This window comes from Xyrauchen texanus, chromosome 42 (assembly GCF_025860055.1).
Source record: "Xyrauchen texanus isolate HMW12.3.18 chromosome 42, RBS_HiC_50CHRs, whole genome shotgun sequence".
NCBI lineage: Eukaryota > Metazoa > Chordata > Actinopteri > Cypriniformes > Catostomidae > Xyrauchen > Xyrauchen texanus.
This window is the reverse complement of record NC_068317.1, coordinates 10,163,627-10,190,884: the sequence shown is the minus strand read 5'-3', so window position 1 is coordinate 10,190,884 and position 27,258 is coordinate 10,163,627. Positions and strand designations below refer to the sequence as shown.

Sequence of the window (27,258 nt, the reverse complement as noted above, 5' to 3'; positions counted from 1 at the left end):
CAAACAGCATGTACCAATTTTAGTATTTTACAATTTAAGTTTAAGAAAAGAGAAAACAAACCTGCACATCGCCATAATGTGCAAGATATCCTATATATATATATATATATATATATATATATATATATATATATATATATATATATATATATTCTCTTAAATTATGTTTTGATTTTTTTTCCACCAACATTTTTCACATAATGATACATCATGTGCACTGTCGTGTAATAATTGGGTACACTTCACTTACCATCATCTGCATTTCAATTGAAATAAATGTTTTTATTTCCGAGTCCCTACTTCCAACGAATAACTGAATAACCGCTTGTTAAACCTTTGTGGTTATCTGAATATTGCAAACAGTTACAGTGCACATCCCTATCTGATATTTCAATGGCAACACAAAGCCAAAGGGTGAATCGACAGCACTCTGAAAGACCTTTACTTCATTAAAGTGATGAATCAAGGATTAAGCCAAATGGATGACGTTCTAGCTCCATGGTAGCATCTTGAATGAGAGCCTGCAGGTTTCCTGTACCGTTTCAAAATGAAATGGCCATTGTTGATTCGCTGATGGCTGATTTTCAGTGACAGACAATGTTTCTTTTATTAATGTAATTTACTCTCAGAAATTAAAAAGGCAAGTACTTCTCACAAGTTAGAGAGAAAAACAATGTCCGTCTTGCCTCCAACAGACCAAACAGAATGGACTAAGGGCGGAAATCCTCCAAACTTTTATACCACAAAAATGGGAACATATTGAGAAAAGCTATATTTGATGCTGGAATTTCAGCAGAGGAAGTTGCATTGTGAGAGGGAGCTGTGAAAAAGAAAAGGAAGTTAGGGGTGTGATGTCACCCATGGCTCTCAATAGCTTCCAGATTTCCCCACCTTGAGCAGACGGTCTCCTGCTTTAAGATGGCCATCCTGGATGGCGGCTCCTCTGGGGAGGATATTTTTCACATATATGGGGGCGGAACTTCCAATGGGAACGTCTCTGGAGGTGATGCTAAAACCCAACCCCTCCGGACCTTCAGAGGAAAGATAACAAACAATACATACGTAAATGGACTGTAGGGTCTGTCTATAGACCAAACATGTTGTTACAATGGCAACAGTCAGCAGCAGACCCGATTACACAGGGGGGCCATGGTGGACCTGGCCCACTCAATAATGAGCTCAGCCCACCTTGGCAACCACCACCATCTCTTACAAGGGGTGATTAATACAATGGTATTTTAATTTACCATGTTACTGATTGATTCATGTACCACAGTATTTGAAGGTGTTTTAAAGAATAACATCGCATGGAAAATGCCCCCCAAATAAATAAATAAATAAAATAGGTTTTTACAATGGTACCAAATCCCCACTCTGAGAGACCTATGGCCCATTTTACATCTTAAAGCTGGTGCAGGGCATGGTCAGGGTGAAATTGACTGAAATTGAAATTGAATCCACTGGTAGCATTGTTTCAACTCCTGATTCACTGAAAACATTATCCAAATAAGGTAAAAATGCAAATGAGCAAACAACATTTGTGCATGGTGCAATTCCCAATCTTGCACGTCGGTTGTATGTGCTAGGTTGTGAAGGATGCAGCAGATTATGATGATACTTTACAGGGACTGTAGAGCATTGCTCCACCACTATGATCCAGGTACCGAAATTGGCTCTTTAAAATGCTGAAAATTTGCTCAACTACATTCTGCTTTTGAATATAAGCCTAATTATCATTATTTGATTCTTTAGTCCTGCTATCCTGTACATAGACATATCTTTTCGATAAAATTCTACATACTGCCTGCTTGCTTTCTGTGGGCGCTGATGCTACAATGTTAATTTACATAATGAGTAGACATGTTTTTCCACTTAAAAGCATGACACAAAAGGAGATTTTTGCCAGAATGTTAGGGACTGACAGTGGAATAAAAAAAATAAAATAAAAGATGCAATGAAAGTGAATGGAGACTGCAACTAACATCTCGAATTTTGTTCCATGGAAAAAACAAGTCATACTGGATGGCCGGCAGTTAATGAATAAGAAACAGGTTTTTGCACTGAAATACCACATGATACAGTGCCCCAATGTTTAGTGAATTTGCCTCTCTATATTTGACACTGTCACATGGATCGCATATCGGCCGCAGTAAAATTACAGTCCTGCATAAGCCTACTGTACCTAATAACTAATCTGAACCCTTCAGAAAGGATATTTTAACATACTGTATTTTAACGGCACAGCGGGACGACATAGTGCTCCTGGACCGCACATATGCACAAATATAAATTACACAGGCAAAACCCAAACATATGGCAACATAGGCAGCCACAATTAGATGTTTGAGACTCATCTGGATGCACGGCATAACCGCAATTTGATGTTAAATTTAGACTTGTCTGTTTCAACGGCACATGCTTTACAAATATGGCAGGGTAGTGCCATTATGTGCTTGAGTCGTGATGCCAGATTATCCAAACTGCACGCTGAACGTACTTGCCTTGCCGTATTGACAGGAGGGCCAAACTCGGGCTAAGAAGGGCCTTAATGTGCACATGCATCAGGCAAATTGAGCTTTACAGCTTGCCATAGACGCTACTAAATCGTGGAAAAAGTAGTTAGGGTCTAGGACACAGGGTGCATGGAGAAATTTGATCCCTGTCCACAAAATGACCTTTTTGGGAGTGGAAAATGAATATGAATAGGCAGAAGTAGGAGAACCGTAAAAAAAGGGTAATGGCCAGGACGCAGAGGGATCAGGCAGGTTGATATTTTCATGCAAATAGGGATGAGATGGTACAATAAAAGGGAATGGGTGTGATAAAGAGACTGATAGGCCAGAGGGGGGTGGGACAGACTGTTATTTGGAGATAAGCACAATAATATAAAAGTCTAGTTTTATGTTTCTAGCACTCAAGTTTCATAGAAACACCAGGGGACCCCTTAAAGTTCTTAAAAAACAAGCCTGCCCTAGCATGAACCAATGTTACTGGTGTGGCGTCAGTGGCTGTGCTGTTCTCAAAATGGTTTATGTTTTGTTATGGTGCTGGGCTAAATGTTCCAAGACAGCCCCAGCAAGGAGAACTAGAGCCAGAGTCAATAACAAGCCAGTAAGGCTATCAAAAAACACCACCTGATGCTTCTTACAGGATAATAAAAAGAATCAAACTTTTGGCTATTCGAACATTCAATTGTTAATTGCTTACAATCAAGAATTACAGAGATGGCACCCTATTAGTCTCGCACTAATTTATCACGGATGTGGCTACATTTCCATTCAGGTTTTTAGATTATGTGAAAGGAATATAATAAAGTATACTGTCTCTTTAGCTGTGCCAAAGAAGTCTTGAATCTTGGAGAAACAATAAATAAAACAAATAATTAAAGTATATTTCTCGTTTGAAAATAATGTTTGTTACACATATTAGTATTTACCATTAATTAAAATAATGATATCAATAACAATAAGTACAAGCAGCTCAACAAAACAATTGCACTACAGTTACATGAACTTCATTACCATCACTAAGACACTGTTAAGTTACTATGTAAAAACACAGTAATATTAACAGTGTAAAATAAAGACCCAAATGTATATTAAATTATTTAATATTATGCTGTATATTTATATTTGTGTAGCATATTATTTTATATAATTATATCACTATTATTCTAATGATAATAATTATTATTATAGTGTACTTTTTAATAAATAAATAAAATTTTGCTTTCAGAGGCTTTAAATGGAGTTAGGATGAAGATAAGGTGCATTTTGACAGGCATCACACTTGAGGTTAAGTCATTCACTAAAAAGGGAGCAAGGGTGCATCATATAGCTTTCTATGCAGCTTCATTTGCATTCACTCCTAAAATCCGACCAAAAGTTCAGTTTCAGGCTGCAAATGATTTTTGGACCACTCAACATGTTTGGCAGACACGGGACATTGCTAATGAGTACATAAATTCAGAATTTTATAATGCTAAATTTTATTTTAAGATGGTTGCAGTGATTGGATGATGCTGGTCATTGCTTCAAATGAGAATTATTTATAGAATTTAGAATAATTTAAAACAGCTGTAATGTCTGTAAAATGGGTTGTGAATGCTGTTTCATGCTGACTTTATATGAACTTGAATGTAAAGCTTTAGTTGATTTCAGCGACACTAATGTCACCAAACGGAATTCATGGGAACGCAAACAATGTGCACCAAGTTGTCAGTGACATCACAACGCAATCATATAAATTAGTAGTATGTTTGGTTGCACTTTATTTTACTGTATGTGTACTTTTAGTATACTTACAGTGTACATACCCAAGAAAGAAATTAGTAATATTAGGTAGACTACATGTACTTAATATATACAAATGTTACTATATACAAAAAAATAAATGTATTTCCCAATCACCACTATAGTATAGCTATTTGGGATGTAGCCTAGGACTAGAAGAATACTATGTACTTAGAGGACAATCAAGCATCATGGGAATGCTACACTCTCACAGTACACGCCCCCCATTCCACCCCCCTCCAAACCCACTCAATATTTCACAATGTGAAGCCCGACCCATCTCTTGTCAGGATTTAAATGTGTTTTTACTTCTCCTCTCTCCTACTGCGTCAAGCTAACAGATGAAAATACGACAAAAGAAAGTTATTTTCGCTCTTTTATTTAAACAAGCCAGATAGTGTGATTACGACAGCTAAAATGGGGGCATGGTGACAAAAGGGGAGGGAAAACAACAGCAGAGAAGCAGAAAAGTTTTGTGGCTTGATATGTGCGCACTTCTAGAGTTTTCTTTTCAAAACTTGCCCCTATTGTAGATCAGAGGAGTTGCTGCCAAAGCAATAATAGATATGTCACAGACATTTTCTCTATAGCAAAACTAGTGAGTTGCCAACAAAAGCTGCATTTAAGGTATCATAGGCACATCCCTACAGAAAGGCTGATTCTGGAGGTAGGCAGCTTAAAAATGTTGTCTTCAAAGATACCTTGTTTTATCCAAATTCTAAAGCAGCATCATATGTATCCTTTGTGGAGAAGTCAATAAATAAATCCAAGATCGTGGACAAACGTAAAGCAAAATTGATTATAAATTAACATATCCTATGTATATAGCCTATATTTAATTAGAAACGTAAAAGTATTCAATCTGTAATTAAAAATGCATTAATTTACCCAATGTTTGTATACATACATTGTTTATGCTTATCATTGTATCGCACCATTAGCTTAGCAACTTGCTAACCTCAAACTCTATTGAAATCAAGTGTGAGTCAAGATTCTCATGCAGAGAGCTTTTAGTATGGCAGGCAGAGTTATTGCATATGTAGTGTATTCCATATTGGTCACTTATGGGGTCCAATGGCAGTAAGAATACTCCCTTATAAGGTAGCTGCCTTTATAGGCAGTAGCTTTTGTGTTTGTGTGTTGGTTTATGCATACATGTGTATGCAGTATGTTGGTCTGTTTGGGTGTATTTGTTGTATCTCTGAAACATTTGCAGTTCTCTTGCAGTGTGAAATGTTGAGATGCAGCTGCCATGCAGAACAAATGGGATTTGTGCCTGTATGTGAGTTAGAGAGGAAGCGCTCCATCCACAATTCCTGACAATGGTAGATAGAGTCCTTTGAAGTAATAACTGCAATAGCTAATCAATGCTAGTCACTACAGCGGACACCGCCGTTCTTACAGATACCATCAGCTTTTAAAACAGCAGAAAATTGAGGCAACTTCAGGGGAAAACAAATGTATGAATAAATAAAAACACATACAATGTTATTTTTCAGTACCATGGCATTTCAATAGGAGTACATTTTAAAACGCTTGAAACTAATAATAAGAAAAGAGTTGGTGCTAATTTTCAGCTGATGTTGAGCTCTTTACATGCAGAATTTGGGACTCATCACACACGTTAACTTTAGAATATGTTTCCACAAGTTTAGCCATCTTGAAGTTGATGCTAGCACAGATAGCACAGAATCTCTGCCTGCAGGACAGAAAATTACAAATTTCCGCTAAATTTGAATGCCTGTTGTTCATAAAGTACATATCTCTTGTCCCTTGTATATTCAGTTATAAAATATTTTAGTACATTTTATAATTTGTTCCATTACTGTTCACACAAGATGCATTATTGCATTAGAACAACAGCAAGATGCAATGAAGTGGAAGAGAAAAGAACGCACAGTTTAAAATGTAACTTTTTTCTTCTCTTAGCTTGACATGTTGTCTAAAAACAGTGTTATGGCATAAGATGCACAAAAACAGTGATATATTGGTCAAAGACTTAAAAATATATTAAACAAAATATGGCAAAAATTAAGGAAAATATGAAAAACAAGTTAAAATGTACTGTAAATTCATATTATATAAGTCTTACAGAAAAAGCTCATTCTAAATGAGGTGTTGGGTGCACATTCATGAGGGCCGCCATATTGAGATTACATCATTGAGATGATGGCAACATGTATCTCAATAATCCTATGTAATTGAGTATTTAAATTATAAAATATAGTAAGTATAACTGTACCTTTCCTTAGCTGAACACTGAACTTGCGGCCAATTTTTTTGAAGTAGCCCATGGATGAGGCAATGCTGTCTGGTCTGGAAGGTTGGATGGGTTCTGGTAGCATCTTGGCCGATGGGTTTGCTGGATGTGGTAATGTTGGAAAGCCCCGATTTGATTCTGCTTTGGACATACTCAGCAGACTGTAGTCCATACCTCCTACCACCAGGCTACCTCTATCACCGAGTCCAGAACCAGACTGCAGGCCCAACTCATTCTGATACAACTGCTCATACTGGGCTTTCTTTAATGCTGGAACTACATGGAACAGGATGATCGGAGAGCTCATGGCCTGAATGAACAAATTCTGGGCCCTGGAGGAAAGAAAATCACACACATATATCTCATTTAGGCTGTATATTTGTATCTATTAGTGAACAGGCTCATCCTAAGTACTGGGATTGTTAAAGGCAGAGCACATGCAGGGGTCAAAAGGTTGTCTTGCTTAATCACTGGCTAATTGTACTACTGCAGTTGGAAACAAGGTTAATTCACATTATCTGCCAATTCCATAATCGCAAAGCCTTGGGGAGGAGGCATTCAAACATATTAGAGGCAGGAAGTAGGATCTGTTTTCAGAAGAATTGAACTGTGCCACATGGAGGATAACGCATATCTTAATAACAGCAGTCGGTCAGATCTTACAAGACATTTTTCAAAAGATTTATATCACTTGGATAGGTCATAATATATAGGTACAACAGTAGAAAAAAGAGAGAAAAGTGAACAAGTTATGAAATACTGTAATGATAGATAGATAGATAGATAGATAGATAGATAGATAGATAGATAGATAGATAGATAGATAGATAGATAGATAGATAGAAAGAACCAAAACATAAATATACAGTTAAAATATATATATCATATATAGAAGTTCACAGGTCATTAAAACTAATTTTCTAACCACTCCACAGATTTCATATTAGCAAACTATAGTTTTGGCACACTCTCCTACATTTAGGAGATCTACTTTGGCAATTACATGAGCAATTTGTCCAATAATTATTTACAGACAGATTGATTCACTTTTAATTGACTATATCACATTTCCAGTCGGTCAGAAGTTTACATATACTAAGCTAATTAACTGTGCATTTAAGCAGCTTGGAGAATTCCAGAAAATGATGTCAACCCTGTAGACAATTAGCCAATTAGCTTCTGATAGGAGGTGTATTGAATTTCAGGTCTACCTGTGGTGTATTTTAAGGCCTACCTTCAAACTCAGTGCCTCTTTGCTTGACATCATGGGAAAATGAAAATAAATCAGCTTAGACCTCAGAAATAAAATGTGTGGACCTCCACAAGTTTGGTACATCCTTTGGAACAATGTTTCAAATGCCTAAAGGCACATTCATCTGTACAAACAATAGTACACAAGTATAAACACCATGGGACCACACAGCCATCATACCGCTCTGGAAGGAGACACATTCTGCCTCCTATAAATTAAAGTATTTCGGTGCAGAAAGAGCAGATCAATCCCAGAAAAACAAGAAAGGACCTTGTGAAGATGCTGGAGTAAATGGGTAGACAAGTATCTATATCCACAGTAAAACAAGTCCTATATTGAAATAACCTGAAGAACTGTTCAGAATTGTAGAAGCCACTGCTCCAAAACCACCATAAAAAAATACAGATTTCTGTATGCAAGTGCACATGGCTATAATGATCAACTTTATGTTTGGAGGAAAAAGGGTGAGGCTTGCAAGCCAAAGAACACCATCTCATCCGTGAAGCATGGGGGTGGCAGCATCATATTGTGGGGTGCTTTGCTGCAGGAGGGACTGGTGCATTTCATACAATAGATGGCATCATGAGGGAGGAAAATTATGTGGATATATTAAAACAGCATCTCAAGATATCAGCCATGAAGTTAAAGTTTGGTCGCAAATGGGTCTTCCAAATGGACAATGACCCCAAGCATACATCCAAAGTTGTGGCAAAATGACTTAAGGCCAACAAAGTCAAAAGAGTGGCCATCTCAATCAAATTTGTGTGAAGCACTGAAAAAGCATGTGTGAGCAAGGAGGTCTACAAACCAGACTCAGTTACATCAGTTCTGCCTGGAGGAATGGGCAAAAATTCCAGCAACTTATTGAGAGAAGCTTGTGGAAGGCTACTCAAAATGTTCTCATTTACTCTCTTTCACTCTTGCTGATATCTATACACAATTACAGATATCTATAATTAATTTCTTGTAAACATTTGAATATCACACATCAGCAACATACTACTTACTAATAAAATGATAATTTTGATATCAAAACATACATTTATACTAGCCCAAAATGTCTATTCCTGATAAAGACAATTTAATTGTATCTAGCAAAAATGCAAATTCTGGTTGTCACTGGTGGCAATGTTAATTTCAGTTATCTATTCAGTTAATGTTATTGTAACCTGAAAGAAAGCATTTTAAGACTCTTCAATTTATTGATATCTGAAATCAATTTCCAAATATCTGATTTTGAAATGCATTTACAGATATTAAAAATGTTAAATTTGAAATTGAAAGTTCAACTTGTAAGAAATGTATTCTAGATATCTGACATTGTGTATTGAACAGGAGTGGATTATTTTTTTGTATTAGTTGGAATTTTATTTTTTATATAAAGTATCTACAATTTAAATCCAGTAATTGATTAAAGACCCCCCTCCACCCAGTACATTTTTTAACCTTGTTTACATGTCCATATGGTATTTTTTATATGCTAGAAGATATACCATGATTGAAATCAGTAGTCAACGCCATGGCTGAGCATTTTCCCCCTTGAACTGTAGTTTACCAAAGACAATCTCAAAAACACGGATTCAGACAGCCAGGGATTCATACGTCATAAACCTAGGGAACAAATCCTGTCATCTTGTCGGGTGGGGCATTCCATATCAATAGCATATGCAAAGGTGAAGGGGTATCAGTAGAAGTCCGGTGTAGCTACGTATTGTTATTTTGCAAGACATGTTCTGTTTTCAGATGTAAAGTTGCAAAAGGACAAATAGTGAGCCTTCATGTATTTCCAAAGGATCTGAAAATCTGAGATAAATGTGTGCAGTTTATTTGGGAAAAATAGTAATGTCCAAGCAAATCTTCCAGAGAAAACTCGGGTTTGCAGTAGCCATTTTCCAGAGAACTGTTTTGACATTTTTACCCAAAAAACAGGTTTTGCCACTTAACATACACTGAAGCCCAACACAGTTCCATCAATTTATCCAGAGGACACAGTGAGCCCGAGCTGCAGGCGAGCGGTGCAGGGGTGAGTGGAGATGGAGGTGGGGCAAATTTGCATATTCATAGATCCACGCATACTAAATGAGGTTTAGAATTAGAAAACTCTTTAAAAATTTTAAAGCATGAAGGGATTACTTTCATAAAAAAAAAACTTTTAAATATGTAATTTTGATTAACAAAGATGAGTTTTTAGGGGATAAACCAGTGACTGGAGAGGGACTTTAAATGTCAAAAGGGCTTGTGATACAATGATATGAATTATTAAACTATTATACTGTTATACTATATATGAGTATTCTGCTGTACATCTGATTCGTTATAGAAGCGGGTTCTTTTTTAATTTTACATTTTCAGATTTGTACATGTTCTCGACAAAATGTGATTTGTGCTTGTCACAACCCAATGTTGAGTTTATGTGAGGGATTTTATTTATTTATTTATTTTTGCCTCTTTAGTCTGAAGTAATCAGAAGTAATAGTGCACCACTCCTCAACAAAAAAAAGCATAATTTTGAGGTATCATTCATGTCTATAGCACAAATGGTATCGGATGAGTTTTACTCAAAGTTTAATACTTTGTCCAAAGCCTACTGTAAGTATGCACAACAGTAATAGTGACATTTCTTGCATTGGCAAAACACCACTAAATAATACAACCATATACAGTAGCTTTTGTGTCATTTGAGTTTATCGATTTGTTTTGTATGTTTTGTCATTTTCTTTCCCTCACGTCTGGCAAGCGTGGCCAGCATGCATGATCAGGGTTTCCATGGGAACACTGGTTGTTTCCCTGGGGAACACTGATCATACCACTGATTAGTGTGCCAAGCAGCACCTGTTCTCCCCTAATATACTCCCTTCTCAAGCCAGTCGTGTTCTCAGTATCTTTTTCTAGATTGTTGTTTGATGTTTAGTACTAAACTCACTCTCTCTGTCTAGTTGGTCCTGTCTCGTGTATCTGTTGGTTGCCCTTGTGTTGGGTGTGTGGTTGCCTTGCATTATTTCTGTGTGTCAGCTGGTCTTCCACAGAAGATACCTCTTCTCTGCCTGTGTGTCGGGAGTTAAGTTTGCTCATCTCTGCTGGGCATTGTTCTGCATCTCACTAAGCTCCAACAGAGGATTCTACGAAACTGTTCCTGACTTCCACAACACGCTGACTCATCCTGCGAACTCACTCTTCACGGATTGCCCCTTGCACGACTACAACGCTCGACTCTACGCCATTGGAGATTGCTTCCCGCTGCTGCAGCTGGTGTTGGGATTTTCTACATTCCTCAACCCAATGACTGATCATTATCACTGTTAATAAGTCCTTTGAACTATTCCTCTACTCTTGGGTCTGTTTTTGTCACTATCATTCATTACAGAACTATCTAGCCAAGTATGGACCCAGCGGAGGAATCCACTCTTCACTCCACCCTTCTCTCAGCAAGGAGTCTTGCTAGGATCAAATCGCTGCCTCGAAACGGGCTTTGGAAAAGATGGCTTCACAGCTTGCTGAGCTCACATCTTTTGTTCAGTAGTATTACATATCTCCTGATGCTGGCCCACCTCAGAAAGCTTACCAGCTCCGGCAGTTCTTCTGGCTTCTGGATGCTTTGAAGCCCGCGTTCCCCCTCCAGCCACATATTCAGGTGAGGCTGAATCATGCAGTGCATTCATTTTACAATGTTCCCTGTTCTTCACGTTACAGCCCCTCACTTTTGTTTCAGATACGATGAAGCTGGCCTGTGTTATAACGCTCCTCACTGGAAGGACTGGCGAATGGTGCACTGCCATGTGGGACAACAGACATCCCTGCTGTGCTTCTGAGCTAAGGGTCAGGTGATGAGGGTTTTATCTGGATTGTCTCAAGGAGATTGACGAGTATCTGATTATACAATAGAATTTTGCACCCTAGCTGCTACTTTTGAGTGGAATGACCACACTATGTGGGATAGATTTCTGCATGGTCTTTCCGACGGCATTCTGCACAGGATTTATTCTTTGGATTTGTCTCTGCGCTTCGATGACTTGGTGTATTTGGCTATCCGAGTCGATCGACGCCTGACCCTATGCCATCATCACCATCAATGCTGCTTTCCACCTATCCTGGCGGCTGATCCTCCTACCCATTCTGCCTCTCCAGCGGACTAGCCAGTCACTAGAACTCAAAGCTCATGGAGTGAGGTTACTGATGAGTGCAAAATCTTTGGACAAAACCTCTGATCTTCCAACACTTCTGCGTCACATGGTTTCCATCTTGGTTGATTCCGGAGCTAAAGAGAACTTTATGGATTTTTAAATGGCTTCTAAGTGATGACTTCATATGGTCCAGTTGGAAAGACCGATCACAGCCCACACAGTAAGTGACACGTGGTCACTGTCCGTCATCACGCAATCCACAAAGCCTTCATCTCTGGGAATCATATGGAGCAGTTATCCTTCTACCTTATCCAATCTCCATCGGCACCGATATTGTTGGAGCATCCTTGGTTGGAAATGCCCAACCTACACATAGATTGGTCAACCAACACTGTTCTTGCTTGGAGCCCTTATTGTTTGTTGCATTGTCTTAATTCTGCTGTTTCCCCTGTCCAGTCTTGTGTTTTGTTGCAGGATGAACCAGCAAACTTATCGGGAGTGCCATTGACTGACTGTAGGGCGGTGTTCAGCCAGTCCCATTCTGCGACCCTTGCTCCTCATCACCTGTATGTCTGTGTGAATGAACTGCTTCCTGGCACTTCAACGCCTCGGGGACGCCTGTATTCGCTCTCGGCTCCCGAGATCACCAAACTTTGTTGCATATTGGTTCTGTTGTAGTGGACTTGTCCTCTAACAGTAAATGCTTCTTTCACCCACATTTTACTCTGCCAGTTCCAGCGAGTGTATACTTTCCAGGTCAGTAAAAATGGCATTGATTAATGCAAGATACATTTCAAATAAAACTTTTATCCAAAGTTTGGACAAATTGGACAGTTTATTTATTTTGGAAACGTGGTTAATGATGGTGAAATTAGCCCCCTTGTTGAACTTTCCCCAGCTGTTTTTGAATTTTTTAGCACCCCCAGAACTGTTGGTCGGGTGGGGGGATTGCCACAGTTTTCAAACATTGTTTCAAGTGTCTGCTTTTACCGTCTGTAAACTATCAATATTTTGAAGCCCAATTAATGATGCTTGACTTACAGAACCCTGTGATGTATATAGACCTCCCAAGTATAGAAAAGATTTTATTATAGAATTCTCTGACTTTTTGTCATATATTACTTCTATCTCAGATAATATTGTATGAATTTTAATGTAGTCTAGATTGATCACTTCATCTTCATCTGCGGCATTTACAGATTCTGTTTTAGCCTCCTCCTTTACGTCATTTATTGAGCCTCCCTCTTTTAAGGCAGTTCCTAATGAGCTGGTTACTGTGTTTTTTGGATATCACTGTTCTGTATAAAACATCACGAATAAAATAAGAGGTCAATCGTGGTTAGACAATGCTACTCCTCAGACAGAAGTTTAGAAAGGCTGAACGGAGGTGGAAAAAAGATAAATTGCATGCTTCACATTCTGAGGAAGAGTTTGTTGAAATATCAAAAGGTTGTGAAGGATGCAAGAGAAAATTATTTTTCTAATATTATTTATTTACATTAACTATCTCACAGTGACGTTCAACACCATTAATAGATGACTAATTTGATTTAAACCCCTCTGTGGATATTTGTGAACTGTTTCTGAATTATTTTGTTGAGTTTCCTCCAGTTTACGACCCTGATCCTGTGATAGTGACTGTTAGTGATGAGAATTTTGAACTTTCGAACTCTTGCAGGGAGTGTCCGTCTTTACGAAGTTGGACTTACACAATGAGTTGAAGATGGCTTTTAACACCCATGTGGGGCACTTTGAATATTTGGTTATGCCTTTCGGATTGGTCAACGCCCCCACCGTCTTCCAGGTGACAGTGAATGACATGCTTAGAGACATGGTAGATTGTTTTGTGTTCATCTATACTGATGATATTCTGATCTTCTCCCAGAATATCTAGGACCTGTTTGAGAATTGGCTGTTCGTCAAGGCGGAGAAGTGCGCTTTTCATGCACAGTTGGTTCAGTTCCTGGGGTTCATTGTTTCGTCCGAGGGAGTGCGCATGGACCCGACTAAGGTTAAAGCTGTCTCCGATTGGCCAACCCCAGATTCAAGCAAGTTTTCTGGGGTCTGCAAATTTTTATCGGAGGTTTATAAGGTGCTGTCTGCCCCAGTGAGTTTGCCGGTATGTTTTGTATGTTATGTAATTTTCTCTCCCTCATGTCATGCCATTGGAGATCGCTTTCTGCTGCTGAAGCCGATGTCTGTATTTCCTAATTTCTCAACCCAGTGACTGCTCATTATTACTGTTAATAAACTGAACTGTTCCTCTGCTCTTGGGTCTGTTTGTCTCACTATCGTTTGTTACTTATTGCAAGTTAATTCAGCTACTTTGCATATACTGTAGATAGTTTTGTTGACTTAAACCTGATGCAATAACAACAAATTGCAAAGCAATATGAATCTAACATTTGTTTATTCCTTTAACATAAAAGCGCTAAAACCATTGGGGTGAGTTAAAGACAAGCTGTTTCCATCTCAATAAACTTTTCATTAGATAAGTCTCTGCATCTAGAGAGCAAATAGCATCTCACTTTTGGGACACCCATGAATTATTATGCAAATGTAGCCCCACCCACCAACAAAATCATGTAAATAGTGTGTATGTGTATGTGCATGTGTGTGTGTGTGTGTGTGTGTGTGTGTGTGCGTGCGTGTGCAAACAAGTGGAGCTGTGACTCACAGTTAATCACTTGACTCCCTCTGTCTGATTGAATAATAAATGACTCCATCAACGCATCATTATATTGCTTTAGATCAACTGCTGATAAATATTTACCCATGCAAACAATCCAATAAGATTAGAATATTGTTGTGAATTATAACTCCACATGGAGCACATTCAAGAAATTAGTGTGTGTGTGTGTGTGTGTGTGTGTGTGTGTGTGTGTGTGTGTGTGTGTGTGTGTGTGTGTGTGTGTGCGTGTTTTTGTGATTTACAAGGACAATTTTGTAAGTTACAAATTAGTAATTACAAGGGTATTATGCTATAAATGTGATTTATGAGGACATTTCTAGTGTCCCCATAATTCAAATCGCTTAAAAATCATACTAAACAATGTTTTATTGAAAATGTAAAAATGCAGAATGTTTTCTGTGAGGGTTAGGTTTAGGGGTTGTGTTAGGTTTAGAGGATAGAATCTATAGTTTGTACAGTATAAAAGTCATTATGTCTATGGAAAGTCCTCATAATGATAGGTAGACCAACATGTGTGTGTGCGCGTGTGTGTGTGTGTGTGGATGAGAAAAAGGTAAGGAAAATTTTGGTCTGTATTTATATGTATTGTATGGCGAGAATGACACATTACTGTTTGGTGTGGATTTCCTTTTGCAAAGTGCATGAGGGTGTTTCTGCAACTACAAGCATGTGTATGTCGAAAAGGGTTGATTGTTTTTAAATAACACGCTTGTTAATCGATAACTAGGGTACCGTATCAATGAGTCAAAACTTTATAAGCCACAATATACTAAGAACAAAAGGCTATAATCTATTTTATGTATTACAATAACATTATTGACCTTATATGCATTTAATGCATAAGCTTGCATTTCTTAATCCCTGAGAAGATGTTGACCTGTCAGGCTAGCGTATCTGTACTATCAGTAAAGACTTACAGATATATAAAAGCTTGACTGGATCTCATGATACACACCAAGCAATTAAAACATAATAATGCTTTGGGACACTAGGGAAATTAACTTGTGGTGTAGGGCTTGTGTAAGCGGACTGAATGATGTATGTAAATTAGTTTTAGATTTGATTATGAATTATCCCACAGCTGTGGCCTCTCAGTGCCCTGTGGTGAACCCTGTTCTGCATGATTCTGTGTGTGTTTCAGTGGGCGTTATCCTGTTGCAGCTGAGTTTCTTCTCTTCTTGCCCTCTGGAATCATCTGGAACAGACCAGGTTTCCAAAGTGTGGGGCAAAGGAAGCTCTTAATGATGAATGTGGAAGGAAAATAGTTTTCTTATCTATTATCTTTCCTGGGCCTATTCTTTAACATATTTCTTATATCCAACAGATCATGTGTGAGCTAAATGATGATAAGGCTCATTGTGATATGAGCATGTGTGAGTGAGAGAGAGAGAGAGAGAGAGAGAGAGAGAGAGAGAGAGAGAAGGCTGGCAGATTTAGCAATAAAACTATACATCTATAAGCCTTTTCAACATAAATTTTGTATATACTGTACTTATGCATTTGCTCTGATAGGGCTGAAAAGGATGATTATTCTTATTTTATTTTATTTTTTATATTTTTCAATCAGAGATGCATGTTTCATGTTCAATGCATGTTTTGTTTTTTCACACATTGTTTTTAAAATTTTCTTTCAGAAAGGAGGAACAATATTTAATATAATTTTTTAACATACTCTGTATAAAGAATGACAATGAATCATATTTATTTACGTACACCAACCAGTGTTGGATGTAATCTGTCGAAAAAGTAATTAGATACTGTAATCAAATTACTTTTTAAATATAAACTAGTGTACCATCTTGCTTTATATCTTAAATATTGTATTACATTTTTATAAATCAATATTTTAATGTAATGTAGAATACATTTAAAACATGAATATCTATGTCTCTATGCATTTCTGTGACAGCCGGATGGCGTACACCCCCTTATAAGTCATTGTAAGGGAGAAACGTGTGGTGCCGAGTGTATGACTTGCATGCGACAATGAACAAGGAGGTAATATATAGAAGTAATGAGTAATTTGAAGTGGATTGTAGGATGATTTTTTTACCCAACACTGTAACAATACATTTGAATAAACTGCAATATTAACCTGTATTTTTACTTAATCAAATTTTTACAATTCTAAGGGCGATAATATTAACAGAGTCTTCCGTGAACATTTTAGTGATAACACAAATCAATAAATGAATCAGTGTTTTTAACCAATTCATTCAAACTAACCGTTCAAAAGAACTGATTCACAGAAATGAAACTTGTCAACACTTTCAGCATTGTTGTAACTGATATTTTGAGTGGCCGTAAAACTGGTCTAATGGCAAGGTCTGTAGGAAATTTAATGGACAAAAAAGTCAAAAATCAATGCAATATTCACCAAGTTGCTTAATTGTACATCCCCAATAAAGTAATATTAAATACATCACAAGTATTCAATATATTGCTCAGCCTTATTGTCCATGTGTATTTGTGCTTCTTACAAGCAACATGAAAAAGAGAATCATTCAGGGCTACTTTAAGTATTAATTTATTTGCAGGAGATGAATAGCAGCATTAAATCAATAAAACAGTGAACAGATGAACCCAGGGTCGTGTGCTGTGAAACAAGTGTGGCACTAGAGTCAAACAATACACAGAAGAGGAAGTTAAACTTTGCACTTAATGCATTCCCAATAACTTGCCGTTTGATATATGTAGACATCCTGTAACTTGCAAAACTGTAGAAAAAAAAAAAACAAGAGATAATTTATTGAAACTAAGCTGCAAATCGGCTCATTCCACAATATGTAACTGCGAAATCCCGATGATGAACATATTCAAATATGTCCACCCACATTTACATAACAATGACACCGTATTTGGTGTTTATTCAGAAAAGAGGCTCTTACTGAATAATGGGGCAGCATCAACTATTTTAGACCCGGAAGTAAAACAACTACTTGTAAGTATGCATACTTATTTTGCATATAAACTAGACAATAGACTAGACTAGACAATAGACTAGACAAAATAGACTAGACAATCATAACAGAGCTTATTTACTTACAAAACTTAAGATACAAGTAGAACCCCCCAAATTACTTTTAGGACTGGGGATTGAGTTTTGAGTTCTGAAATAAACAGTATGTTTTCAGAGTATTTTATGCTGTACACACTTCAAAAGATCACTAAAAGTGTGATTTCTCATTAACAGGATTTCTCAACCTGTAAATAGCCTCTTTCGCTCCAGTTGATCCACAGACAACTTCTGTAGGCTTAGAAAAGACATGTTTTGTTTTGGTTTGATAAGGCAGAGAGGGATGAGATGAAAGAACATTGTGAAGACGTGAATTGAGAAGATGTTCAAAGCTCTAGGAAAGACTGACAGCTCATGAAAACCTGAGAAAGAGAGAGTGGTTAAAAGGAGGCGAGAGGTAAAAATGGTCTCTCTGACTCCAGAGAGGGGCTTACTGTTCAAATCGGATGTTGCGCAGATCTCCGTTATTAATCCGAACGATACAGTCATTCTCCTGGAACAGAGCTTCCCGCTCCGCCTTTCCGCCTCCCTCCAGCCTCTTGACTAACAAACCAAGCGTCCTGAAATAGTCACAGCACGTTACTGACATTCAGCTCAACAGCAGTGTTGAACCCAGATCAGCCACACCGCACATCAATGTCAAAGCTTCAACCAACCATTATTTAACACAGAGTAAACACAGTTAACTTCAATTAAGTGGCACAATGCAATTACAATTAATGAATATAAAATGCTAAATTGTAAACTCTGTTTTAGGGTTATATTTGAGAAATCAAATGAACCATTAATTCACAGCCCTTACAAAGATTTGCCATGCAAACAAAGTTTCCAACATGCTGCTTGCCTGTGGAAAACTCACTAACACAATGTTAAGTGTTAAGATGGCTGCCAGAATGTTGCTATGCTGTTGCTAGGGCATTCTAGGTGATGGCTAGGGTGTTGCTAGGTGGTTGCATAGGTGTTCAGGGCTGTTGCTTACTGGACCAATCAAAAATAAATCACCCCAAACAATTCAAAGAGTGTAAGAAGCTTTCTGATGTGTTCTGGCTTTATCTGTATTAGCTGGTCGGTCAGTCAATTGAGCACTTGATTGATTGATTGATTGACTGATTGATTGATTGAGACATGGTATACATAACCCACAGTTTTATCATGAAACCAAAAATAACTGGATTAATAATTGTCCAATTTTGGAGGAAACTTATCATCATGATACTTTTTTGGGTGAAGGCCACTTCTTCAAACTCAACATATTAATAGAGTACATATTAATTGATCAAAAAGGCACAACTGTGTCCACTGCATCCTTTCATAGAGAGATCATTGAGATATGAACTGTGTGTGTGTGTATATATATATATATATATACATATATATATATATATATATATATATATCTATCTTCAAAAAGAATGCACAGTAATCCTGCACTTTTGAAAAGTTTAATATTCCTAGTGGTTCCCTTTTAACTCAAAACATCAAAAAAGACTTTTTGAACTTAGCCGACTTTGGCCATATGGATTTTTTGGCACTGCTCACAGACCTGCTGAGGTTTCGGATTCAGAGTGCTGCGACCCCCAATCTACAAACCCTGAGATGTGATCATGTGAATTTCACCATCGCATTTGATGGGTTTAAAAAGAGTGCAGGAGATTTAGATATAAATAGAGCTTAAATGTACTGTATTTCCCTCCTCCCCAAAGAGCCGACTGTGTTGCATCAGCAATCTTCAACCCCAAACTTTTACTTTGAGACAGAAACAATTCATAGGAAGCATATCTGTGTGTGCATGCTGATCACAGCCGACAGGAAACAGATCCTACGTATGCACAGACAGCACAGCTTAAATTGAAAGACTGATGAAACAAATAAATCATGAACAAAAAAACAATATAATAAGGTTTTAAAAATAAACGTTAATGGTCCTTATCACAACAGACAGATTAAGAAGGAGGATTAGCTAAACTCCCAATAGACTGATCTAGAAACTGCTGTGGCTATTTGTTAATTTCCTTAAAAAAACAAAAAAAACGACTAAGGCAATTCACATACCGTTCGTAAAAGTATGCAACATAAGAACTATAGAATAGATCATAGTACACTGAATCTATTAACTCAAAGGTCTTGATTTGGTAATTCATGTAATTTCATGATTAAAACTACATAAGTATCCAAGCAATATTGTAGTTTTTCCGATCAGGCACCGAATAGAACACTCAAAGCAAATTTCAGCCATGTTCTTCCACTTTATTTTCTTTTACGTATGTATTTAATTACGTATTATTTAATTTACTTATTTACTTCAATTAATTAACTTGCTTTACTTTAAGGACTTAAAGGAATAGTTCACCCAAAAATGAAAATGCTCTCATTATTCACTTACCCTGATGCCATCCCAGATGTGTATGACTGTCTTTCTTCAGCAGAACACTAATGAAAAATATTTTAGAAGAAGAAAGAGTTCTGTCGAGTCCTTACAACGCAAGTACACGGGTGCCAGCACTTTCACGGTCCAAAATTACATTTGGCCGAACTCTCACGTGACGTTCTTTCTTCTGTTGTTAATAAGTGCCCTTTCCGAATTCTCGAGTGAACTGGCTGATGCGCTTACATCACGCGACAGCTACATGATGTGTTAACTGCTGGTAGGAAGCACTTTAGCACTCGTGTACTTGCATTATAAGGACCTGACAGAGCTTTAGCTTCTTCTAAAAATAAATCTGCTGAAGACAGACAGTCATACACATCTGGTATGGCATCAGGTTAAATTAATAATGAGAGATTTAACTAACTTACTTAATAACTAACATACTAATTACTTTACTGAGCTACTTCACTTACCTACTTCCTTTGCTTAATTACTTTACATATGTAATTAACTTAATTATTTGACTTACCTACTTATTTTACCAACTTAACTTACTTGAATTACTTAATTACTTTGCTTACTAACTTCTTTATTAACTTATTAACTTATTTTTTACTTGTCTTACATAATTAGCTGTACTTACTTTACTTATTTAATTACTTATTTCACCAACTTTACTTTTCTTAAATAATTTATGCTGATACTGCCCACAACAGCAAATTAATTCAGAGTTGTATACTCTACAACCACTCAAAACTTTTTTTTGCCAATTTTCCCATTTAACTCTAAACACCTTTACCGACATTCTGGCGGCTTATTCAATGTGTGCATGTCTATTTACATTTTGATGTCAAAACCAGAGAAAAATATGATTTTTTTTTTAATAAGCATATTTTTTGAAAGTCATAAATTAACGATGTGCATTTAAACACCCTCAATGACTTCAGCATTACCGGAATCGCTTGTCACTTGACTGATGGCTCAGTAGTCTTAGCGAGAAAGAGACCACCTGTTCTCATTCACTGCCTTTTATTGAATAACAACGCAATCAGGATCCATTTATGCTGAGCAATTAGACCCCAACTTGCTTGCCATGAACACTGGTCGTGTGGTTATTAGAGTTATGTTTAAGCAAGACATTGTGTGTGTATGTAATTTTCCAAAATGTCATCTGCCTCAAGCTGATGGCAGAGTGAAGACGCTGGTCATTTTAAGAGTTCACTGTCTGGGGTCTTGCTGTCAACTCCGTGCCCTCTATCAAGATGCTAATGAGATATCATTCAACACCTCCCACAAATCACACTAGCAGAGGGGCTAATGAAGTCATCATGGACCTGCTGCCGTTGAAGTGTGGTATTATATTCGGGTTGGGATTACTGACATTACTGTAGTTCTGATTAGTCATAAGGTAGAGTATCAAGAGTGTAACAATTGAGAACACTGAGTTTGATACAATGACATGAAGACAAGGACAACTCTTTAAGAAGCAAAGTAACTAGAATGAAAGGACACACACATATGCAATCTTTTAAAAGCACAAAGAATGGTATTGTTACTATAGTATAATAATAATCCATAGCTTACAGGTTGGAAGTGGTGAATTCTCAGGGCCAACAAAGCCTTCTCTGCTGGCCTAACATGCCAAATAAATAAATATTTTTCATCCTTTCATTCTCAATCAACTTATTGCTATGTATTTTTAATCACTTTCCACTCTTAATTAATCTAACAAATAGAGAAAAACGAATAAATCCGAAGCAGTGCGTGAGTCTGAGCTCCACCCCTCAGGCCTTCAGAATTTCCACAGTATCCCTCAACAGTGCATTGAATGAGCAACTAATGTCAGATTCATCAGCCAATCAGATTGATTTATTTGTTCTTGGTGGGTGTGATCTTTAGGATATGTCCCGGCTGAGGACTTCTAGCTGCCCTTGAGTGACACAATCACGCTTTAAGTGATGTACGTAATTTGAAAGCGAAGAGTGCGAGATCATCACTGCCGATATCGCCACTGAGAAAGAGATCCTTATTTAAAAACACAAGATGTTCTGCATGACTGTGTGATTGCTTAATATATTAAACAGGAAAGGAGGACTGATTTTCAAGTCAAGTTAATTGGTAAGTTTTTTTGCGTTGTTATAGCAACATCAGGAGTTTTCTAAATGTAAATTAGGTTGCTGGAGAATTCAGTGTTGGATCAAGTTTTGAAAAGCAATGCTGCATTCCACTCGGAAAGTTGGATTTTATAACTTCCTACTAGGAAAAGTGCAATGGAATGCATCTTAAAGTCACGAAATTGTAGGCTCGTGCAGAAATCCTCAACTCCGATTTCACCGAGATGCAGGGGCATGATGTCACACAAACATTTCGACACTCAGGGAGATATACAAAGTAAGAGATAAACATTCACTTTATTAAGTAATATCGATAAATGAGTTTGTTTACACATTACATGATATTAAAGCTTGTTTAACAAATGCCTGCAGAAACAGGTTTATAAAACTATTATATATATCTTTTGATAATCGTACACCTGAAGCACATATTAGCGCGGCAGCAATGTTTATTAGTTGGGTTGCTAGGCTAACGGGAGCATTGCAGTTTTGTTTTCTTAAACATCATCTTCTGAATATTGGGGAATGTAATGCATTTATGGTCGGAGATATTGAGTTGAAATATTTTGTGAATATTTCACAAAAAAGTTATGCTGCATTTACAATTACACTTTCTTGAGCATTGTTTCATTTCAAGTTCTAGACTTGGTGTGTGGACGTGTTTTTAAAATTTCAATTGGTATTACTAGTTGATTGCCACATAATGTATGATAGGCATACAGTATCTTACTCATTGTGAAACTGTGTTTTCTTAATGGTATGAATTGTACTGAAGTGCCTAGACTTAAAATGCACGGCCCATAGCTGCAGGTTGGTCATGGTAGGATAGTTTTGGACACCACAATGAATATGGACAACAGTCACACTCTAGAGATTCTATTTTTAATAAATAATAAATTTTCAACCATTCTACATGTTAAAATATATTATTTAACAATATAATAAAATGTCTACACATCAGCTTCAAAGCATCTTCAAAGTAGTCACCCTTTGCCTAGAATTTGCAGAAATGTACTTTTGACATTTTCTCAACCAACTTCTTGAGGTATTACCCTGGGATGCTTTTTAAACAGTATTGAAGGAGTTCCCATCTATGTTGGGCACTTATTGGCTGCTTTTCTTTATTATTTGGTCCAAGTCATCAATTTCAAAACACTTTTTTTTTTTTTTTTTATTATTACATTTTAGTTTTATAATGAAATAAATTATTATGGTGGCAATATTATATTTTTGTCTACAAAACTAATTTCAAACATTTAAACATACACCTTCAGATCAAACGATTTTTAAGATCATGGGAAACATTTCAGTCAAGTGTTTCAAAAGTTTTGACTAGTAGCATTTATATATATATATATATATATATATATATATATATATATATATATATATATATATGTATTTAGCCTGACATCGGTTTTATGTGCCAGCATGGATGATAAAAGGTCATACGTATTCATGGCATCAAGCATTCAACAGCTCGCAGAAAATCCGTTTATAGTCACAGTCCACTAAATCTGATGATTTGCAATACTTTCATTTATTTGCACTTCTCTTGTATCATTTATTTATTTTATTTCATCAACTGACCTTGGATGAGTGTTGGTTTATTTGGGAATGACCCATGATATGGATGAGCTTTTAGTCAAATTGGGTGGAGCCACTTAGATTAATTCAGTTGGCCAGTTTGAGGCTTTCTCTACAGCAATAAAGTTGTTGTGTTGGCACATTGAGAAAAATGAAGGCTGAAGGATGCAGAGGACACAATTGAGGATTAAGGGTAGACGATTGTTTAAAACACAATCACATTAGTAAAAACAGATTGATAATTATTTTGAATTAGTTTTACAGATATTTACACTGTTCCACTAAATACTAATAAAACACTAATAGACAACGGTGCATGTTGACAATGGTAAAACAAATGTGTCCACAGGTAAGAAAACTTCATGATAACTTTCATTAATAAATCATTTATAAACATTTTATAATGCTTACAAATCATTAGTTTATGTACATTCAAATAGTTAGAAATAAGAGATAATGTGCTTGTTACTGTTTACTAATGAATTTAACTAACATTTACTAATGATCTGTATTAAGCATTAAGCAATCTAAATTCAAATACTTATTAACAAATGTTATTAAGCTTTCATTCATATATGGGTTTGCAATTTTTTAAATCTACAAATATTTTTTGTTATGCTATATAATGATTAACAGACATTTTGTTAATGTACATTTGATGTACAAATGATCTAATAATAATTACAGAACATTTGTTAAAAATAATTTGTAGATGTTAAAAAGTGCAAAGCCATATAGGAATGAAAGTTTAATAATATTTGACAGTATTTGAATTGACATTACCTAATTATTAACAGATCATTAGTAAATGTTAATTAAATTAATTTGGTAAACAGTAACGTGCATTATCTCATATTTCTAACTATTTGAATAAACATTAATTAATGATATGTTAAGCATTATATCATGTTTGTTAATGATGTATTAATTAAATGTATTATTAAGTGTTACTGGAAATCAAATGCTTCTGTGCATAAATATATCATGTTTTTTTTTTTTTTATATTATTCAACACAACTTAACACAGTCCCGTAAAGCAGGCAACACACCTTCTGTGGTTAGGGACATTTTATTATTATTATTATTATTGTGTAAAAACACTTATCCACTTTCATTTTTGAAACACTTATCCGCTTTCATGCGTTTATGATGTCATAACTATCCAAAGTATGCAATTATGGAAGGAGTTTTCAAAAGTCTCTGTTCTTGGTGGAGGGAAATCCCCTGTTCCAGTGTGCATGAGAAGTTCAAACATAGATAAATAAATGCGCTTTCAATGTGTTATTAGTGTGGACATGGCTTAATAACGCGCTTTCATTGTGTTATTAGTGTGGACATGGCTTAATAACGCGCTTTCAATGTGTTATTAGTGTGGACAATGTACTGTACATGTTAAATATATACATATATACATCGGTCAAACTCTACACACAAGCTTATAGGGCGTGGTCACATTTACCTGTACACAGCAAAATTCAACAGGCGAAATACAGTCATCTCAATGGGACTCTCAATTTCGCAATGCACTTGGACTGATGAAGAATAATTTTCCCTTTTTGATTTTGCGTGGAGTTCAAGTCTGGTAAACTTTGAAAAGCAAATTTGCCATGTTGACCAATAGAAAGTTGCTTTGTTTGCCAGTGACCTTTGTGCAGGCGGTGCTTCGTACACAGCTACACTAAATATTCACAATGGACGTAGAAGTAAAAACAATAAAGGCAAGTTTCTTTTAAACTTCACTCTCCCAGAGCATAAAGTGCAGCATTAAAAAGAGGCTGCTCGGCATTTAGTTTTTTGCTGGTTTCACACGCGTTCAACATCCGCCCAAAACTTCTTCACCCACAAAATTCCACCGTGCAAGGTAAATGTGACCGTCCTTTAAGAACAAGACTGCAAGAGGAAATACGTATGAAGGGTAGAAGATTTATATTAGTATACAGGGGTAAAATTGGTTCAGTGTATATATACATTGTACTTTAGCAGAGATTTACCTTCTGTCTCTGGTACTGAAAGGCACAACATGGATTCCTAGTGGCCCACCGCCATTGGACACCTCAACCAGCTTTAACATTTCACTAGAGACAATGACAAATGAGGGGAATGTGAGGAGAAACAAAACAGAATTAAGCAAAGAAAAGGCAAAAATAAAAAAAATTGGGAACTGGACAGCATGACTAGTTGTAAGAATCTGTATGAGTAGCTATGAACCACTTGGGGTGGAAACTAATGCTAGTTTAGATCCAGTCTGGTATGAGTCCATCTATAACCCCAGGAGCCATTAAGACATGTGGGTCGATGGAGGACCCAACTAGACACTTCAATTAAGTGATTAAGATCAGATTGAGGCCTGCAGCAGGCTTGTTCTCTTTTACCAACAGGGAGCAAAGTATACTTGAGCAAAAAACATATGGCAACGATTACATTGAATAAGAGGACAAAAAAACATAGGTAAAAACAGGACACATGCAATGATGAAGTGTTGCTGTCTGTTAACGTGCACTGTTAGAATAGTAGAGAATTTTAATTATCTCCAGCCAGTTTAAAATTGGGAATAGTTCCCCAAAAATTACAATGTTGTCATCACCTACTCGCCCTCATGTCACTCAACCCATTTAAGATGTTTTGGAACACAAAACGAGGTATATATCAAAATGGCATGGCTGTAATTTTGCACATAACAAAAAAACATAGTGTCAAGTGTGAGCATGCAGAAGCGGGTACTAGATTTAATAACTTTGTGTGATGAGGAGATCACAATTTGGGTACTGGGTGAATTCAGAAAAAGCCGTTATTCACTGCTTTCTTTGTGATTTATTTCATAATTTCACATATTCAAATGTGCACCGTTGTGATTGTTTAACATCATTGAAGCCAAACCTGGTGCGTACTTTCATGAGGCACATTGGAAGAGATTATATTTTTTTTTTTAAAGAATAAATACTTACATTTCGGTCTGTTCCCCATATAAAGCTGTTGTATGGCTTCAGAAGACTCATATAAATTATAGTGCAAAAGTCATATGACTGCTTTCATGGTACTTTATTGGTTTTTGGAGCTTGAAAGCAACTGGTAACCACTGGCTTCTGTTTTATGGGAAAAAAGTAGCTTGAACAGTTTTCTGGATATCGCCTTTGGTCTTGTGTGCATTTTTAAGGTGACAAATCCCTTTAAGACAGTCATATATTTGTAAAACATGATAATTTTCCACCCTCATTCTGACCCTTTATCAGAAAAGCTCAGTTTTGGTGCTTCTTCTCCTTTAAGACTTTAAGACCAATGTTATGATTGGCTCTCATTTCTTGACAGACGTGCTCACTTCTTGACAGCTATCTGCTCACCACTAATGAGCAGGGCTACAAAAGTAATAAGGTAAAGTAGGCATTGATTTGTTGTTGTGCAGGCAGTCAGAAGCAAATGTTTACCACAGTGTGACATCACAATGTGGAAGAAGTACAGAACGAGTAGTTTTACAAATGCTCTTTTAGCAGTGATGAGAAAGTTTTGAGTTCTGAAACTTACAGTATATTTTTATTTTTTTTGTAGTACAATGACCTCT

The 27,258-nt window shown here is 36.6% G+C and overlaps 1 protein-coding gene across 3 annotated transcripts in view; it reads right to left on the bottom strand.

Annotated features, from left to right (window-relative positions):
• The window catches only part of LOC127635303 (partitioning defective 3 homolog), a 605,753-nt gene that overhangs the window by 282,980 nt on the left and 295,515 nt on the right, over positions 1–27,258 (bottom strand). For all 3 annotated transcript variants that reach the window (XM_052115228.1, XM_052115230.1, XM_052115229.1), the window contains exons 7-10: positions 25,694–25,777; positions 18,068–18,193; positions 6,535–6,884; positions 892–1,031 (exon numbers count right to left, since the gene is read on the bottom strand). In XM_052115228.1, the coding sequence (XP_051971188.1) occupies positions 892–1,031; positions 6,535–6,884; positions 18,068–18,193; positions 25,694–25,777 (700 nt within the window). The remainder of the gene's footprint in view (positions 1–891; positions 1,032–6,534; positions 6,885–18,067; positions 18,194–25,693; positions 25,778–27,258) is intronic.